The 18,667-nt window shown below is 39.3% G+C and overlaps 1 protein-coding gene across 4 annotated transcripts in view; it reads right to left on the reverse strand.

Moving 5' to 3' along the window:
* NTRK2 (neurotrophic receptor tyrosine kinase 2) overlaps positions 1-18,667 on the reverse strand; it is a 203,262-nt gene that overhangs the window by 56,580 nt on the left and 128,015 nt on the right. The window contains exon 13 of one of the 4 annotated variants that reach the window (XM_085530320.1): positions 1,179-7,548. The exons of the other annotated variants lie outside the window; for them this stretch is intronic. Coding sequence (XP_085386446.1) covers positions 7,538-7,548 — 11 coding nt within the window. The 3' untranslated portion in view covers positions 1,179-7,537. Of the gene's footprint in view, positions 1-1,178; positions 7,549-18,667 lie in introns of those variants that run through there. 4 annotated transcript variants of the gene reach the window in all.

An 18,667-nucleotide genomic window follows, 5' to 3' on the forward strand; every position in this document is an offset into this window, starting at 1 on the left:
AGACTTTTCCTATACACTGAAAAGTAAAGAACTTCATTTTGCCCTTTTCCTCCTTCATCTGGGGTCACAGATGGGTTAGCACTGAACATTATCTGTCCTGAAAAACCCACACAATGGAAGAGACAAGCAGAACCATCTTAAAAGGTGGATGGACATGGAAAGTAGGTTTTTGTCTCTTACAGATGTATTGTCTTTCGGTTCTTCAGTTCAGCATTTAGTGCTTCCTTGGCAAGGCTACTGTTGTTCTGCTTTCCTTTCATTGACAGGCTGGTACACCTCTTTGATGGTGTGCCATCTACAGTGGCTTACATCTCCATATGGCTTTTCCTCATTGGCCTCTGTCACAGTTTCAGAACTTCCGTTCTTACTGTTAAAAAAGGCAGATACAACTAGAAGCATACATACGCTAAGTACATCCAGAAAACTCATTTTTACTCCTGGGTTAGAAAGCTCAACCACAGCCACTAAGCAGTTTGAAGATTACTACATTGTAATAGTTCCAAAAAATGGCTCTTCAAGTTCTCACTTACGGGTCTTTCAAATGAAGTCGCAAAAGATTTACAAAACAGCAAAACAGAACACGATTAAGGTTTTTCAGGGTTAGGACTACAATGATATATCACTTTTCTTTTATCTTGTTGCATGTTCTTGGGAAGGGGATGGGGGGGGGGAATCTTCCTTCATATCAACACAAATACAGTACATGCTTAAATTTTCAAACCTAGCAAGGCCTAGCAAGGAGTACGAGAAGTCTACTTCCATTTTCTTGAGCTCTGGATATTTGTCAGCTAAAATTACATTTTCCTACATTTCAAACCAATAAAAAAGACTCCTTTGTCAGAACAAGTTTGTTGAGGGAGATGAAGTCTGCTCTACACACAGTCCCTTGCAAATAGTCTGCACAGTGTAGAACCCGTTGTCCTCTTAGCAGATCAGAGGTAATCTCATGCTCTGTATGTCCTTGTGGCTGCTGACAGCAGGTGTCAGTCATCTCGTTGACATGCAGCCCCTCTGTCCAGCCAGCAATCAAAGAAAGGGAGACAGGACATAAAGAAGGAACAGAGAGCACTCAGTTTAACTACATCCAGCAGGTTAGCAGGTCTGCTTCTCAGCCAGGTTCCTTCTGTTTAAATAAGAACTTTGGAAAGTTTCACAAACATGTACAAAATTCCCTCCCATATATCAAAAAAACCTTTATTTTAGAGAAAGAAAGTTAACACAGATGCATTAATCAAACAGTAACTGTATGATACATCAGCAGCTAATGAAAAACAAAGACCTATATTTCTTTAGGGTAAAAGCTTCCTAAAGGGTCTAGTGTGTTAATGAACTGGCAGAGCCTAGTATCAAATGCAACTACACAATCAAGCACACACTAAATGGGATCTTTTAGAGCTGTGGCCCATGAGGAGGTTGAAGACAAGTTCAGTCTCTGCCATTATGATTTCAGCGCCTAAAAGCATCTTGTTTTTGAGCTGATAATTACAGTGTGCTGAGCCAAGCAGCTGTCACTAAGGAACAGGAGCTTCCCAAATACAGCAAAATGCATGGAAGTTTACTGGTTGATTTATAGCACAATAATGAACTCAGTAACAGCCTCTTTCTGTTTTTATTTATTTATTTTTTTCCCCTTACTTCCATGCCTCAAAAGGGGGAAAAAAAGGGAACGTGTTTGAACATGTTGTTCTTGTCAGTTTCCAAGAAAGAGGAAAACACCAGACAAGGTTCAGTCAAAGGGTGCCCTCCCACAACCCACTGGTGCTGGAGAAGAGACCACTAGGCAGATACATGAGACATATATTTCCCAAAGTATACAGACTCAGTCTTGGCAGAGATGTGAACCCACATTGATGGCAGCACATACACATAGCAGAGCAACAAGAAGAAGAGCATCATAAATGGCTGAATGAACTTTATTCAGGGTCTGACATACTATGTCAGTATAATGAACATGACCTAAAAAATAGTGTTATAAGCAAACTGAGTTGGCAGCTTTGACCAATTAGTACCAGTTAATTTTATGATGATAGCTAGTATACACGTGTGATCTTCCATAAAAGCTTAATAGATGTCAGCATAAATCACAATCACCTTCCCCCTTGTACTCTTTATTCTTGGAAAGTACTTACAATTGAATCTTCTGTAATACATGCATCCTGAAGTGAATGCAAATGTCCTGGGAGCCTCTGTGAGAAATCAAAATGCATTGGCCAGAAAAGTTATTTTCTCACTTAGCTTCTCTGTGACTGTTGCTTTTTAAAAAAGCAAGTCTGTTGTGTTGCAACTACTGTAACACCAAGACATTACAGAACAGTTTAAAGAAACTGTAGCTGCACAGCAAGACAGACATAATGTTAGTTTTTTTCTCCTGTTCTTTCTGAATTTCAAGTTCTCTCACAGAGCAGATAAGTACCAGTTGCTTATATATTCATTTTGAGCAGTAACCGACACAAATGGCTGCTATACTTATTCATCTGTAATGGAGAATACCCTACATGCTTATCGGTAGAGAAAGTATTAAAAATCACATCACTTTCATTGTCAGCAGTGAATTTTTTTGTCTCAAAGTCACAGCTGGATTTTTCTCTCTAGTTGCTCAAAGCTGGCACTTGCAGCTAAGTAAATGGGTGTTGACTGTTGGTATATGTGTCTCCTGTACTGAACTAAAACTGAGATACACAAAGCGTGAGTTACTATTCAGCCCCACAGTCAGGATGTCACCATGGTAGATTAATAGACTGCTTCACAACCAGTGTCAACTAATCATTGCTTCCTGCAAGACTGCCACCAGCAGGAGGGTGATGTATTGCACCTGAGAAGAACTTCTGTTAAGCCAATTAGGCAGTTGTGATGCTTGGCTTCTGGTAGCCCAGAAATAATAAAATGGTCATCCAGCTGTTTCCAGGTCACAGTTTTTCTAATCTGCTCTTCTAGATAGAATTTTAAAGAGAAAACAAAGAGTCAGAAACTAACGTAATCAACTATAGATCATTTCCAAGATTTATTAGCTATTTTTTCCAACATCTTCCCACATACAGGATCACAGAACTATAGGGATCGGGAGGGAGCTCCGGAGATCATCTAGTCCAACCTACCTCTTAAAGCAAGTTCCCTACAGCACATTGCACAGGAAAGTGCTTAGGTGAGTTATGAATATCTCCAGAGAAGGAAACTCCACAACTTCTCTGGTCAGCTTGCTCCAGTGCTCTGTTGCACCCACAGTAAAGTTTTTCCTCATATTTGTATGCAACTACCTATGTTCCAGTTTATGCCTGCTGCCCCTTGTTCTGTGGTTGAACACCACTGAGAAGAGCCTGTCTCCTTCCACTTGTTAAGATCCCGCATCAGTCTTTTCTTCTGCAGGTTGAACAGTCCCAGGTCTCTCAGCCTTTCTTCATAAGGGAGATGCTCCAGGCCTCTAATCAACTTTGTGACCCTCCCTCTCTACAAGTTCCCCACTTCAAGGAAGATGGGGGACTTGTACAAGTTCCCCATCTTTCTTGAAGTGGGGAACCCAGACCTACCTCACTAGGGCAATGTAGAAGGGGAGGATCACCTGCCTTGTCCAGATGGCCATGCTTTTTTTAATGCACCTCAGAATACCGTTGACCCTCTTGGCCACAGGGGCACACTGCTGGCTCATGTCCAACCTGTTGTCCACCAAGACACAGAGGTTCTTCTTTGTAGAGTTCCTTTCTAGCAGGTCAGCCCCTATCCTGTGCTGGTACATATGATTATTCCCCACTACATGTAGGACTCAGCACTTGCTCTTGCTGAATCTCCTCTATGTCCAGCTCTCCAGTCTGTCCAGGCCTTTCTGAATGTCCGTCTGGTGTGTTAGCTCCTCCAGCTTCATATCATCAGCAAACTTGCTGTGGGTGCATTCTATCCTTTTGTCTAGCTCACTGATGAAGACATTGAACAAGACCACAGCCAGTACTGATACTCTAGGATAACTGCTAACTAGAGGTCTAGAACTAGACTCTGTGCTGCTGATATAATCCTTTGAGTTCAGCCAGTAAGTCAGTTCTCAGTCCATCTCAGCAGTCCATTCATCTATCTCACATTTCCTAAGCTTACCCATGAGGATGTTATGGGAAACAGTGTCAAAAGACTTGCAGAAGTCAAGGTATACAGCATCCACTGCTCTCCCTTCATCTACCCACTCAGTTTTGATACCACAGAAGGCTACCAAATCAGTAAAGTATGATTTCCCCTTGGTGAGTTCAAGTTGAATACTTGATCTTCTCTTCTACTTTGCTTGGAGATGATATTCAGAATAAACTGTTCCATCCCTTTCCCAGGGATGGACATGAAGTTGACTGGCCTGTAGTTTCCCAATCCTTCCTACTTGTCCCTTCTGAAGATTAGAGTGACGCTGGCTTTCCTCCAGTCCTAAGGCACCTTTCCTGTTCTCAATTATCACCTTTCAAAGATGATTGAGAGCAGCTTGTCAGTCATTTCTGCCAGTTCCCTCAGCACTCATGGATGCATCCCATGGGTGGCCATGGACTTGTAAGCATTGCATTTGCCTAGACAATCTCTGGCCAGATTCTCCTCAGCCAAAAGGAAGTCCTCCCATCCCCAGAATCTCTTATTTTAAGGGTCTGGGATTCCTGAGGGCAGTCTTAGCAGTAAGACTGAAGCAAAGAAGGCATTCAGTAACTCTGTCTTCTCAGTATCCTCTGTTACCAGGGCACCCAGAAACAGGCCCACATTTTCAATAGTCCTCCTTTTGCTATTGACATACAGAATCCTTTCTTGTCCTCCTTGACTACTCTCATCAGATTTAATTCTAAGTGGGCCTTAGCTTTCCTTGTTGCATCCCTACATGCCCTGGAAATTTTCCTATATTCTTCCCAAATGGAATTTTCTACATAAAAATCACAATCAACCTAAAGGCAAAAGTGCTGTTTTCACCACTGCTTCTGTCACGTTTGTTCTTCCCTTTTAACATTTTCTTCTTTATGAGAATGGTAATTCAGCCACACATTCTAAAAATATAACAGGCTCTAACTGCAAAAATAACCATACTGATTTGCATTTTTCCTCACACAGAAACTACAGAGAGGCAACACTGTTTACTTCTGAAACCTCAACAGACACACATAGAAATGGAAAGGCATTTGTCATGAGGGCTTCAGCAAACAACTTTAAGACACTTCTTCTGAGTGAATCCCTTCATCATTGTTTTCCCAACCTACAAAATAAGACCAAAAGTGCTTACCTAGCTGCCTCATAGTATTTTCTTCTGAAGATGAATTTCTTTCTATTTGCACGGTGTTACAAAGCTACGAAGTGTGTGTGTTTTACACTGGTGTTTAGAAAACAATGTTAGAAACTCCTTACAGCTGTCTTACCTTAAAATCTAGAGAAGAATGCAAGAAATACTTTCATTTATTTTTACAGACATCTGATTCTGACCTCCTCAAAGTTTAACTGCATTAAACACACACAAAAATGAAGCAACTAGAATAAAAAAAAAAAACATTCAGAAAAAGGATTTTTCAACAGCTCTGTTTCCCTTCCACTGTCTTCAGTGTAACCTTGTAAGCTGTGAAACCAACTCCACTATCACTCACAAAATGTAAACTGGGAAACTCAGTAGATCATTCTAGATTAACAGTCACAAAGAGAAACTTCTGAAGAAAGCAATTAATAAACCCAGAGCACTCTCTAATTAAAACAAGACAAAACAAACAAACAAACACAATGACAACAATACATGTGGAAGAAAATATGTGATGTCTGCTTCTCTTCTGACTGAGTTAATTCTTTCCTTATTCCAGTCTGTATGTTGTTAGTCATTAAAGTACTACTCCAGATAAAAATAAACAGGCCTTCGGGAATTAACATACCACAACCACATTTTAAAGTACTTGCTCTTGATTTCTTTCCACACCTTCACAAGTGTAAACCAATTAAGATTTCTGAACAGGAGCTACTGGAATGATTTTACTCCATATTGTGCCAAACATTCATCAGAAATGCCAGTTGTGTAAGCTGGGGAAAATGGTAAGCTGCATCTCTATGAGGTCTACTCTAGCTTAGCATCCAGACCATATCTGAGAAAAATCTCTTCTTAAATTCAGAGTATTTTAAATAGTCTTTTTGCTTATAACCAACCCAGATATATGTTAGTTACAGTAGGTGTAGTGGCTAGAGACCTTTCATTACCCCTGCTGCTACCCAGAGTATGATGTTTTCACATATGAAGCATGCTAAAAGTCATAGCTATAAACAGCTGTAATGACACTTGCTCCAGTAAACAGTTTTTAGCTCAAGGCCAGGTCTACAGGACTCCCACACAATTTCTCCAAATCAGTGACAGGCTAGTCACTGCCGTCAAGGGGAACATGTAGCATGAAGTCTCACGGAAAAGCAGTACATTTTACCTCAGGAATATAGTCCTTCTAATCTGATAAGCAATTAATGTGTATGAAAACAGAGCACATGCCTAACAGATGTGCTGAACAATGTACCTTCCACCTGTTAATTCATGTCTGCAGATAAAGTAGAGAGGAGAACCGTGGAGTTTACCATTTCCTGTGAGAAGCACAAGCCTGAACTGCCCATGAGCTTGAAAAGGAACACAAGGGAGAGACTAAGTATGGGTAGAGTGAAGTATAAACTCCAGAAATAAATGGAAGATGACTGAACTGCCCCAGCTCAACAGAAGGGGAATCTCCAGACCTCAGCTGATTTGTAGTGCTAATCAGATTTCCTGTTTTCGCACTTAAGCATTTTAGGCCCTGTTAACTTAGATTTGTTCATCTTGAACAGCCTGTTACAGCTGCTATGGAACAAGCCAAACATCTGCCCTTCAAAGACTTTGAGATTTCAAAAATCTCAACATTTTGATCAAATGCTGTTCCTAGTACAGCAGAAATTTGGCTGTATCCAAATCAGTGCCACAGACACTAACTTCTTTTCTATTACATTAGACAACCTCATTTTGGTGTGCTTAGTAAAAACAGATAGCAGCTTTTGCTGGCTTATTTATCACTACTTCTTAGTGAGTCAACTTTATTTTAGTGTCACATATTAGACAGCTGCTATCCTGTTAGAAATATTTCTGCATCCTATTGGTTGGTGATCCTACAGCTTCAAAAACTTGTGATCTCATGGAAGTCTGCAGATGTAGTTCCCTCACCCTCCCCAGCTATAGCATGGCAGTGCCTGCCAGAACACAGGCTCTGGCACAGACCTTGGAGATGGATATGGAAAGGTTACACAATTTTGCAATAAATTCTTTATGATCAAGCAGCACCAGTTAAAGCAATCACTATCCTGGCCAAAGAAATAAGTAAGCAAAAGAAAAGCAAAACAAAACAAAAACACAAATCTTCACTTTTCTGATGTCCTGTTGCATCAAAGCACAGGTTGCAACAAGCAGAGCAAGTGTAATGTGCTTCAACGTCTTTGTCAGTTGCTATGGTACAGTTTCTTATGGAAAATTCCTTGTTCTGCATGATGTTTTTCCTGCCTCATTTGGGATGGCAGAACCGTTCCTTGTGTCACCTGAGAAACCGGGCAGTCAGTTTCCACCTATTGGTGAGAAAGAAACTCATCAACAGCAGAACTCAATGGAAAATTCCTTGGGCAGACTTGTTTGCACTGGAGGCCAACAATATAGTAGAGAGGAGGACAGATGGGTCAGGAGCTGAGGGAGCCATACCACCATGCAGGAGATCTGGCTTCCTCTCCAAGGCTGGCCACAGATTTCCTGCATGAGCAGGGGCAAAGCATTAAATCTCTCGAATTTAATGAACATGGCCCAGGCTTATAATCTGCCCACAGAACAACCACCATGCTGCAGGGTATGGGAGCCTCAGCCCAAAAGCTCTTCAGGCAGCGATTATCTGCAGTATCCCACAGTGCTTTGCACAGAGAGGTGCTGTTTAGGTCTCAGGGCTCCAAAATAATGAGCACAAATAATAACAAATAATTGTGTTGTTCTCTGTTCTTAGATAAAAAGTATCAAAACAGGCAAGGTGGGAAACTCCAGCATTGTTGAATAGTCAAACAAAAAAAAAAAAACAACATTCAGCTATTAGGGGAAATGTGTAATTTGCTTATTGCATGTATTACAAACAAAAACATTGGCAGAAACAGAGTACAAAAGCAGTAGTATAGCATCACACTGGTGATATAAAGCAATTGGGTTTATGAGTTTTTCAGAAGGGGAATTTCTTTTATAGATTAGTTGGAAGTTATCCGATTTTAATGTGACATTTTTCCTGCTGGAATTTTTTTCCTTCCACTCAAAAAATAATTAAATTCCACTACTTTTGATTCATGGCAAAACCATAGCATGGTTAAAAAACAGCATTAACATTTTAATGCAGTTGGATACCTGCTGTACTCTAGAACGCCAAAATTCCCATGGGCTCCCTATGGAGATGAGAAGAGCTTTTGACCTCTTTGAGAAAATGGATTTTTAAAATAATAAATGCATGAGTGCTTGAAAAGAGTCTCTTTCACTAACTTCTATCATGAGAATGAAAAGCATTCAAGATGTAACAATGCAATTGCACTCTACGGACAAATTTTCTGTTGGTGCCAATATTTAAAGCTCCATTGACTTCAGTGGAGTTTCACCCATTATTCCATAATGTTTGGGATAGTTGGACATCTCTTACAGTAACACACAACCACCTTTCTCTTTTGGAGTCTCTCTCTCCCCCAGATGATTTCAATAGGAAAATTAATGGAAAGAAGTGTAAGAATGAAGGAAAACGTAAATGATAGCAATTGCATACAAGGAAAGACATGCAGAATTTTGATTTTGACAGCATAAAGTCAAACAAAAAATGTGACTGAAAAGTGCTAGCGATGTAAAAGACTCAGCAGAAAGATAATGTTTTAAGTTACTGTTGTGGCTTTCTGAAATAATGAAATTAAATGTTCAAAACTGAAATAATAATAAAAAAAAAATCCCCCACAAAATATCATCCAAAAAGTTTACAAACAAGTCTGAAATATTTACAAAGTGGGGTTTTTTTTGTTTTTTTTTTTGTTTTTTTTTTTTTGTTTCATTTAAATATAGCAAACTATTTCAATTTTGTTAATGATAGGCAGCATTCCCATTTCAGTGTTTGAGCTTGAAACAAAACTGGATTAACTGTTCTCATCTAAAACTTAGATTCTGAATTCAAAGCAGAAAGTAATTTCAAAATGCTGAAATCTCCCTTGGTAGATTTTTTTCACATGGGAGAAAAATTCTGCTTTTAACAGCTTTACTTCTGTACATTTTAAATCCCAGCTATTACCCTGCTTCAGTATAGAGAATTTTAGCAGGAGAAGTTACACCAGAGATGTAGTGATTCTATAAAGATTGGGTTATTTAGGTTGAACAGTGTAGAAAAGGTACTAGCATCTTCCTCTTCTGACTTCACATTATGGTGGAGGAACCATTCAATCTATCATCTGTATGCCACTCCCATATAGAAGTCCATGCAGGATGCCAGCACATCAGCACATAACTCAACTAATCATTTTTTTTATCATTCTTATCTAGGGGCTACCAGCTTTCTCTCCTAAGAAACTTATCCAGTAGAAGTCATGAGCAAATGGAAACAACATGGAGAACAAATCAAAACTAAGCTTTAAGCAGAGCAAAGTTATGACTAAGTTCTAATGAAGTTAGAAAAGTTTAAACCAGAACCCTAGAAGTGAACATGGCTGACTTCTGATATACTTTACATCCTGATCTAAATGCTATGAGTCAAAAGTAATTGCTCAAAAAATCTCTCTAAGACTGAAGAAAATGATAATTATTAGATAAAAACTCAGCAAATTAATTTGTGTGGTACTGCAAGTACTTGTCAATGTACAAATACTTCAGAAAAGCAGAAGTTTTACATTAAGAAGTCAATTTTGTCCTGGAACCCTCCATCTGGATTATGATGGGCAACCTCATCTTTAGTAAGGTTGGTGCTTTTACACTGCTACTTCTAACATAAAATTTGTAAACCTTCTCATTTAGTTTTCAGCAACCAGTGCAAGTCATGCTATCTTCTAAATATACAGATCATTTGATAGTCACAAGCACCACTGCTACACTTAGTTTTCAACACCCCAACAATTTTTCCCCTCATATCTATCTCCAACAGCAGGAAGAGCAGCAGTCAGTTGAGGGGCAGGAAGGGTGGGAAACAGGGATAGAAATAACCAGTGACCCAGAAGAGCTTTCTGTTCTTCAGCTGTATTATACTCTATTGATCCTTTCATGCTCCATAGAGATCAGAGACATTTTATAATTACAATCATAATTAAATGCTGTCAGGGATTCAAGAGGACATCCCTCCTGAATATCTATAAATGCAATAGATATCACTTTAAAATCTATGAAACTAAATCAACAAACAGTTAAAGCTGCAGATACAAGGCTCTGCCATGCTGATCTCTACTTCTTCTGACTGAGGCCAGAGCTGAGCCCCCTCAAGAGTGAAGATAAAATTCCCTTTCCAACATGATGTTCATTTTCTTCGCTGTCATGATGAAATGCAAGAAAGAGGAAAAGCTTGAAGAACGCTCCTGCCTACTGAATTGCAATTAAAAAGATCCTTAACCAAACACATCTGCTTTTAACAAGCTAGGCAGTGTATCAAAAGCCCAGATCCTTTTGTTCCCTGATTCCAAATCCTGTAGTCATTCTGTCAAGGAGGGCAAAATCTACCAAGTGACTTTAATTGCTTGAACTTTGGAACAGTGCAGCTGAAAAAGTCTGCCTTAATTGCAGCATATCACCAACAGGCCTAACCTTTTGTCCTTCTTCTATTTCCTTTTCTTAATTCCACCCTCTCCTTCCTTCTCTTTGTCTCAAAGAGAGAGATTTGTTCACATCACTGTCTCACAGGGTCCCTCTTCTTACTAAAGCTAGTTACTGGCTATTGCTTGGATATGTGAGAGTTGTGGGCATTTGTACTTTCCCAGCAGTTTCTCTATTGTCTGAGCATGAATTATCTGCTTCATCTTTGTGATGTTGGTCCAGTTTTGTCCAGAATAGATGAGTTTTAATGGTAATTGTATCTAGGAGCTTATATTTATGATGACGACTGCCATGAGCAGAAGAGTGGTCACCCATAACAACATGCTTGCTGGCTTAAACAACATCTACATCTTCTCCACGTCCACATGAGTTATATTTGCTGCAGCAAAGCCTGGGCTCATACAACAAATTCTATGTCTATGTAGCAGCTGTCTTTTAAATGTATCAAGTAAAATGTTAAACAGTTTACAACTCACCTCCTTTGTTCTGTAATCTCACTGTAAGAGTATGACGTTAAGAGATTGAATATATTTATATTCTTTATATTTTTCAGTTGGTGAGTATGATGTACAGTATTGAAGTTTTTACAGTACATTTTCCTGACAGTTTGCTCCATCATGTTTCATTGGGTTGCAGAGGAGGGGAGAAGTGTTCATCATTTCCTATGAATTAAGCCATCTTTTGTGGAGTGTATTAAGAGCTGGCTGTTCAAATGACTGTGATTTTACTTTCAGTCATTATAAGGAATGCACAACTTAAACAGCAATGCACACCAAGAACTTCAATAATTCAAGTGTATCAGGATGAAGGATTGTTTATCTTATGCAATAATGAAAAGCTCTATAATTTTTTAAAAAGCAACAACCCAAAATGTAACTCCAAATACACTTATCAAAGACAAGGTTTTCTGCAGATTTGGTTAGATAATTCCTGTTGAATTACAGACTGTGATATACAAAGAAAACTGTGCTCATTGTTTTTGATTTGAATGTGCTCTAATGGGATTTGATCCCTGGCTTTCTTATCCTAATTACCCAGGGAGCAAACCTGCCATGCAAAGATTCAAGTTCAGCTCGGCACTGACACAGCTTCTGAGAATCTGCCTGCACAAAGCAGAGCAGGGAGTGAGGGACAATTTGTGACTAGCAGCTGCAGAGGAGTTATACCAGAGTTTGTAAATTAGCATTCCCTTTTCTTATTATAAAGTCTAAAGATGCAGAAAATATTTAAACCCAAGATTCTTATCTCTGCATTTTCATTTACATAATTGCCTCTTTTTCTTTAAAATGAAAACTCTCAGCATCAAGATATGTATCTGCATGCAGCTCTGTTCTTATCATTTCCCTGAATTTCTCTTCTCTTTCTGAGAGTGCCATCTGAAAAAGACTTCAGTCAGTAAGATATGAGAAATTCAGGGGACTATTTTGACACATTTTCTGCAGTCTGCTGAAGTACTCTTTTACTATACAGCATAAAATAGTCTCTCAACTTTCCAAATGTCTCCCAGCATGGCCTTTGGCTGCAGCCATGGAAGAATCCAAGTTCTGAGAAGACAGTTCTTGATATGGTTTACCTAACATGCGCTGTGGATTTTAACGTGTATGTCTGTACACAATATATCCATAGTGAAAGATCAGATAGAGCATAACAAAATATTTCTCAGATTGCATGGGATGACTGATCTGATGAGACCAGACATTCACCGTGGGTGGTTTCAGACTTTTATATATGACAAAAAATAAATACTATATACTCAGGCACAGTCTGTCATAGAACTACAGAATGTCTTGTGCTGGAAAGGACTTTAAAGACCATCCAGTTCCAATTCCCTGCTGTGGGCTGTATAGCCACCTATCAGGTCACGCTGCCCAGGGCCCTATCCAGCCCAGCCTTGAATTCTCCCAGGCATGGACAAAAAAAATAATGTTCAAAGTTTTCTCATTGCTCTTTCAATTATTAAGGAAAATAACTGGTGCTTTTTTGTGTTGGTTTTTTTGTTTGTTTGTTTGTTTGTTTTTGTATTTTCACTGCAAAGAAAAGCTGAAACTTTAAGCGTTTCTGAAAGAGATCCTTTCTTCTGTACTGTCTTTACTCTTCAGCATGCTGCCACTTCAGGGTTCTCTAAAGTGCAAAAGAATTGTAGCCTTAAAATGCAAAGCAACATTTTGACAAAAGTGCACAACTCAAACAACTCCGGTGAGGAAACATGCCAAATCAGAATGCATAATGCAAAAGTTTTTCATGAGTTAAAGAAGAGCCACCTGGTAGCAAGACAGAGATTCTTGGCAATAGCTGGATTCAGACCAACTTTCAGAAGAGCTCCCTGTACCTTCAAGGAAAGCACAGCCTTCTTCTCTAGAAGCAAAAGCTAATAGGAAAAATAAATACTTTCTTTAAGCAGGCATGCATGAATTTGAGGCTTCAGAATGGGTACCTACAACACATCTCCAAGATGAGGTCTACAATTTACTGTGCTTGAAACCATACCTCAATGAAAAAGCATACCTAATGTCTCCTCCCAGCACAAGGTATAAGCCTGAAAGCAGTCTACTACACTGCTGAGCTCAGCACAGAGCATTTGAGCTTTGCTGCTTGTCCTTGCAGGGGACGCCTGTAGCAGCCAAAGAGGCACAGCTTGTGAATCCAGCATCTCCTGGGAGTGCTGGAAAACTCAAGTTGAAGTCCACTTATGGATGGGGAACTTGCTTCCCCAGCTGCAGAGCAGAGGTAGCAGAAAGCAGTCACCTCCTCAGCACCATTGTTTCTGGAGCACTGAGGGAGTCAGAGCATGGCATGACTACTGCCACCAGTACTCCACAGTAATGGTCACCAGTACCTTTTAATTGCTTCTGAACCCTCTTCTCTGCTCACCTTATCCAGAAAGCTTTGGTCAAGGGAAGACATTAGTATGCTGATCATAACATCCAAAAACCTGGCTAACACTGCTTTGTATCACACAGAGAATATCTGCTAATTTATTACACAGGACTGGCATTTGAAAAAGGACATCAATTTTTATGTCCTAGACTACAAGACAACTTCCATGTGCTGGATGATTTGGAAGAAATGTACTGTATAAGGATTATTAGATACTTACTTAGTGAAGAGTTTCTAATCTATACAGTACCAGCTGTTTTTACTTGTCAGAAAAATTACTACTGATATGTGTTGCAGAAATTTGTCCATTTCCAAACTGTGCAGATACAGGAAGCAAAATAAGGTGAGAGTTTGCAATCCAAATGATGGTACAACTAATTTGATTTCTACCTAAACATACAGCACTACTGTGCATTTCTGGCAGCACAAGCAAGATTTACAGCTCAGAGCACCACATGCAGTTTAAAACACTGTCAGTCCTGGAAGAAGAAACTCTCTCTAATGGGGGAACTTCCATTTGTAAATTAGGGGATGAAAAACTAAGCTCATAAGCTCTTGCCTGGCTCTTTACCACCCAAGATGGAGTTCTTCAAGCTTTCCCACATAGTCCTGTTCAATGAATTTCTGTCTGGAGGTAATCTTATTGCTATTCCAGTCTCAACAGCCACTTGAGTGGAGACTGCAAATACAGAAAAGCAGTTGCTTTTCTTCTGAGGAGAATAAAACAGGGACAAGACAAATCAGGTCCTCCAGCACGAGCAGTCAGAGCAAATCAGTCATTTATTGTTCTTTCTTTGCCAAAAGCTGAGACTGAGGTTCTTTTATTTCTTTTCCATTTGTTTCTTCTTCCTTTCCTCCCTTCTTTGTGTGGGACACATTCCCCTCAATGGATATTGTTTTCATTTTTGTTGTTGTTGTTGTTTTGTTGTTTGTTTGTTTGTTTTTTAAGGCAGCCACAGGCCTTCAAGCTGTGGGCAACAAAAAATGAGAGCACATCCTTGAAAGGCAGACTAAGAAACCAGATCTTAACAAATCCTAAGCAACACACAGAAATGCAAGAAGCTGTGTGGGGATGGTTTAATCCCTGAAAGATTCTAACAGGCATTGTAGCTGGTAAAAGTACTTGTAATGGCTGTCCAAAATCATGTTAAATCTGCATTTGAAGTTACATTTGTCTTCTCACTATCCAAACTTGGGCACAAATAAGTGCATGAAAAAAATATTCCATTCTTTCTTTCCAGGGAAACAAAGAAAGGTGGGAGGAAGGAGGAGAGGAAAGATGTGACTTCATGAAGACAGTTTCCTGACTCCTTAAGTCTGACTCCAAAACTCTGTTCAAAGGATCCTCTTGGAGATGGAGAGTCTTCTCCTTCTCCGTGACATATACACTCACTGTCATTCTATTAAATAGAGTTTCAACAAACAGATTTAAAAAGCATTTAGGTATTTAAAGGAGAAGCAATCATTTACTGGAATTGTCCAAAGTATTAAGCTGTTCAAGTGCTTTTCAGAAAAGGAGTTAGCTGTTGAACTGAATACTTCAGCATAATACCTTTGAGATTTTTCTTTCATATGCCAAGCTGATATTTGAGAATGGTACTTGGATTACCATAATGCATAAATTAAAAATAAATAAATTAATTAAAAACAACAATCAATCCTTAGAGAGATAATTGGTTTCATAGAAATACACTGCAATTTAGAGAAATAGTCAATAATTAATGCATATATTACACACATTATTTTCTAAATACAAACAATATCCCCATGCAATATGTTTTTCATTTAAATGTTTATGTTTAATTGCCCCCAGAAGCTAATGGGTAAGTTGCTAGCTAGAGGTACTGCATAACTTCTCATCAATAGAACTTCAGCAATTTCAGACCTTATTGCAGGGTCCTGACTTCAGTCATTTGACACTATTTCCCCCTGCGGGGGTTTTATACTTCAATCACAGTGATTCCCTAGCAATCTGCAAATAATAGCCTTCAATTATTATAGGAATTGATGAGCTAGAGATAAGACCAAGTAAGTGTTTACCTCATACCAGATCCGTATGCCTCGTGCCTTAATCAGTGTACTGGCCTTTGAAGAGTGATAACCTGTTCTCTGTGGAATGTCCTGCTCAACCACCTCATCAAGTGCTAAGAAATTCTTACCAACCCTCACAGCCTGGGAACTTCTGTGATCAATGACTGCCTGTCTCTCCTTGCATCCCTCAGCCATAGCCCCAGTAAGTCTGCACTTCTGGCAGAGTGAACAGCTGCTGCCAAGAAGCCTTTGCTTCTGTTCAACAAATCCAAGTAAAACTAGCTTAAAGGAGAATGTGAAAGGGAGGACTCAAAAAGATGACCATAAAGATATGCTTTAGCAGTTAATGATGGAAATGTGTTGCTGGATTTCAGATGTACCATAAAACACGAGCTCAGGCATCCAACTATACATAATATATGTCCAAACTAACTTAACACCTCTTGGTGAAAAATAAAATAAAACAAAACAAAATAAAATAAAATAAAATAAAATAAAATAAAATAAATCAACCATATCACTTTCTCTGACTACTGTTTGGAAAAGCAAGGAGCCTATTGAAAGATTTAATTAACAACTTAATGCTGAAAGACTGATTTGAATTATATTACAGAATATTTCAGAGTATTACTGACCACATTACTTTAATCTCTGACAGCACTTAAAAAATCTGCTACATTTCCTCTGCTTCTCACCCATCCTGTGTCCACAACACATGAATGCAGCAAAGCCTGAGAAAATGAGGAGTTCCCCAGCAAACCCCTGACAGAATGAAACCAAACATACTCAAATCTTACAAATTTTTATGCCTCTTTTTTTTATTTTTTTCCAAAAACAATCAAGCTGCACAGAACTTAGACTAGGATAGTCAGGGAGATCAGACACCCCAGAATAGTTAGAGAGCCTTTCTCTTTGTAGGTGGAAATGGAACAAAGGAAGAAGCATAGGCTTTCCACTTTCCAGCTGCCCTGAACCCCCCTCTGAAAGGACATTATGGAGAAATAACCCTGATGAAGAAAAGGGAGGGACAGAGAAGGTGAACTAAACCTGGGTGCATGAGCTGATATGCAAGCCAGCACACCTTCATGCATACACAGAAACATGTAAATAGGGGAGTCCATGCATATTCAGAGCAGGCAGCAGACCTTTCAGCAGATCTGGTGTGTATAAAAGATTGATCTGTGAGTGAGTTTGTGTTCAGAGCTAACTGCATTTTACACGTTCACATTTTTTAATAATGATTCAACTGCCTGGTGATGAAACTTGAAAAAATAAAAGTAGGATTTATGATATTATTTTGGCTGTAAAGTTATTTGATTTAGTTCTGATTTTCTCTTACTTCAGTATTCATTAAACCTAATATCTAGAAATATTTATATATTTGTATTTCTTATTTTATTGTATTTATTCTGATTGTATTCTTATTTACATTATCTGGCTTTTCTTGCAGCTGTATTTCTTATTTAACCAAAGCTTTCACTGACACAAAGAATAAATCAAAGGTCTAATCCCACTTCTATTCCCAACTTCATGATAAATAGGTTTTCACAATGGATTACAGTTTTCCCATTCACCTTAATTATAAGTACTACCCATTTAAGCTCTGTCATGTTACCTCCCATTGTACTTCTACATAAATATTCATGTTTTCATCTATAAAAACAACATTCCTAGGACTTACTATGCAGCACAGAGTCTGAAAGGCATAATTTAATCATTACAACATAAATGGAGCTATTTGTCATCTACATATTACTGATTTAGCTACATGTTTTGGTGCCAAAACAGCATATGCATTTCTTTCTGATACAGCTGTATTGTCAAATGACAAAGTGAAGGTAGTGATGCTACTGAGATTACACCTACAAAAAAAGTGCTATTTTGTTATTTTTCATCTTGACTAATACCTCAATTGCAAAGAATGTTTATGTAAGTGTTGAATTGCATTTCAGTTTCTGTAAGGTCCCTAAGTAGGCTTTTCACATGAAGCTTACAGTAGTGCCCGATGCTGAAAGTGCCTTTCAGCACTCTGCTATGCTTAACTGATGTAAGCCAGGCAAATTTACGCAAGAAAGTGCACACTTTTCCAGAATGGTGGCACTGAGCACTTAAATGAGAGTGCACGTCTCATGCTTTCATTTCATTTTCCATCTTTGAACACATTGAGTTGAACTGTATTCAACAGTGAGCTCTTGCAGCTCAGCAGGCCAATGGTATCCTGGACTCCATCAGAAGAGGGGTGGCCAGCAGGGACAGGGGGGTGATTGTCCCTCTCTACTCTGCCCTCCTGAGGCCCCAGCTAGAGTGCTGCATCCAAGTCTGGGGCTCCCAGTGCAAGAAAGACAGAGAGCTGTTGGAGAGAGTCCAGAGGCAGGCCATGAAGATGATCAGAAGGCTAGAGCACTTCCCCTGCAAAGACAGGCTGAGGAAGCTGGGCTTGTTCAGCCTGGAGAAGAGAAGGCTGCAAGGAGATCTCATTTATTAAAAACAAGGTTATAAAAAGGAAAAGAATCAACCTGGGTAGACAGTGATAGGACAAGGGGGAATGGTTTAAACTCAAGAAGGGAATGTTTAGATTGGATGTCAGGGCGAAGTTCTCTACAGAAAGAGTGGTGAGGTGCTGGAATAGGCTGCCCAGAGAGTCTGTGGTTGTTCTGTCCCTGGAGGTGTTCAAGACCAGGTTGGATGGGGTCCTGGGCAACCACCTGGTCTAGCACCAGATCTGGTTGGTAGTCCTTCCTAGGCAGGCAGGTTAGAACTTGATGACCCTCAGGGTCCCTTCCAACCCAAGTCATTCTACGACTCTATGATTCTTTGGATTTTATTTTCTCAGATCTCCTTCTCATAGCATCTGCTGTTTAGACAGAAATGTGTTTCTTGCACTGTACTTCCAGGTGATAAAATACATTATTCATAAATTACAGATCAAAGTTCAGGCTGCTGTTCCTGTGGTTGCATTTCCAGCAGCATGACTCCCAGTGGAAA

The sequence above is a fragment of the Coturnix japonica genome, chromosome Z (genome assembly GCF_054131305.1).
Source record: "Coturnix japonica strain WE chromosome Z, WE-NBRP24, whole genome shotgun sequence".
Lineage (NCBI taxonomy): Eukaryota > Metazoa > Chordata > Aves > Galliformes > Phasianidae > Coturnix > Coturnix japonica.